The sequence below is a fragment of the Eimeria mitis genome, genomic scaffold (genome assembly GCF_000499745.2).
Source record: "Eimeria mitis Houghton genomic scaffold, Emh_scaff2526, whole genome shotgun sequence".
Lineage (NCBI taxonomy): Eukaryota > Apicomplexa > Conoidasida > Eucoccidiorida > Eimeriidae > Eimeria > Eimeria mitis.
Window position 1 is genome coordinate 1 of NW_013570865.1, and position 822 is coordinate 822.

The window sequence follows — 822 nt, forward strand, 5'->3', positions numbered from 1 at the left end:
TTATAAATAAATAAATTAAAATAAATTAAAATATAAATTAAAATAAAATAAAATAAATATAAATAAAAGAGAAAAAGAAAAAAAAAGAAAAAGAAAAAAAAAGAGAGAAAAGGAGATAAACAACAAATACAGATGTCTCTACATACACCCCAAATAAACACAGAAACAAATAAAAACAAAATAAATACAAAGACAATCACTATTTCATCTTTCTCCTGCTGCTGCTGCTGCTGCTGCTGCTGCTGCTTCTGCTGCTGCTGCTGCTGTGTGTGCTGCAGCAGTAGCAGCTGCAGCAGCAGCAGCAGCAGCAGTTGCTGCTGTTGCTTCTGCTGCTCTGTGTACTACAGCAGCAGCAGATACTGCAACAACACCAACAACAACGACAGCAGCAGCAGCAGCAGCAGCAGCAGCAGCAGCAGCTGCTGCTGCTGCTGCTGCTGCTAGGACTAAAGCTAAATACTAAACCCCGCAGCAGGCAGGGTCTAGCTTGCATCCCTGTGGTCCATCTAATTTGCTGCAGTTGTTGCTGCTGCTGCTGCTGCTGCTGCTGCTGCTGCTGCTGCTGAGCTTATGCCCTATACAGAAAACCCCAAACCCTAACCCTAAACAAACAGAAAAAAAAAGAAATAAATTAAATGACATTACTACCAACATAAGAATATAATCAAAAGCATAAACAGCTGTATATACACCCGAGCGAAGCAGCCGGAAACGCAGCGGCACGCAACCCTTGTTCTTCTCTCCTCCTGCTCCTGCTGCTGCTGCTGCTGCTGCTGCTGCTGCTGCTGCTGCTACCCAGCTGTCTACCTGCTGCCGCAGCAG

At 44.0% G+C, this 822-nt stretch overlaps 1 protein-coding gene across 1 annotated transcript in view; it reads right to left on the minus strand.

Annotated features, from left to right (window-relative positions):
• Window positions 1–204: 204 nt before the first annotated feature.
• The window catches only part of EMH_0055130 (ctr copper transporter domain-containing protein, putative), a gene marked incomplete at both ends in the record, with an annotated part of 2,680 nt that continues 2,062 nt past the window's right edge, over window positions 205–822 (minus strand). The window contains 2 exons of the mRNA XM_013497194.1: window positions 205–359; window positions 693–820. Of these exons, the coding sequence (XP_013352648.1) occupies window positions 205–359; window positions 693–820 (283 nt within the window). The remainder of the gene's footprint in view (window positions 360–692; window positions 821–822) is intronic.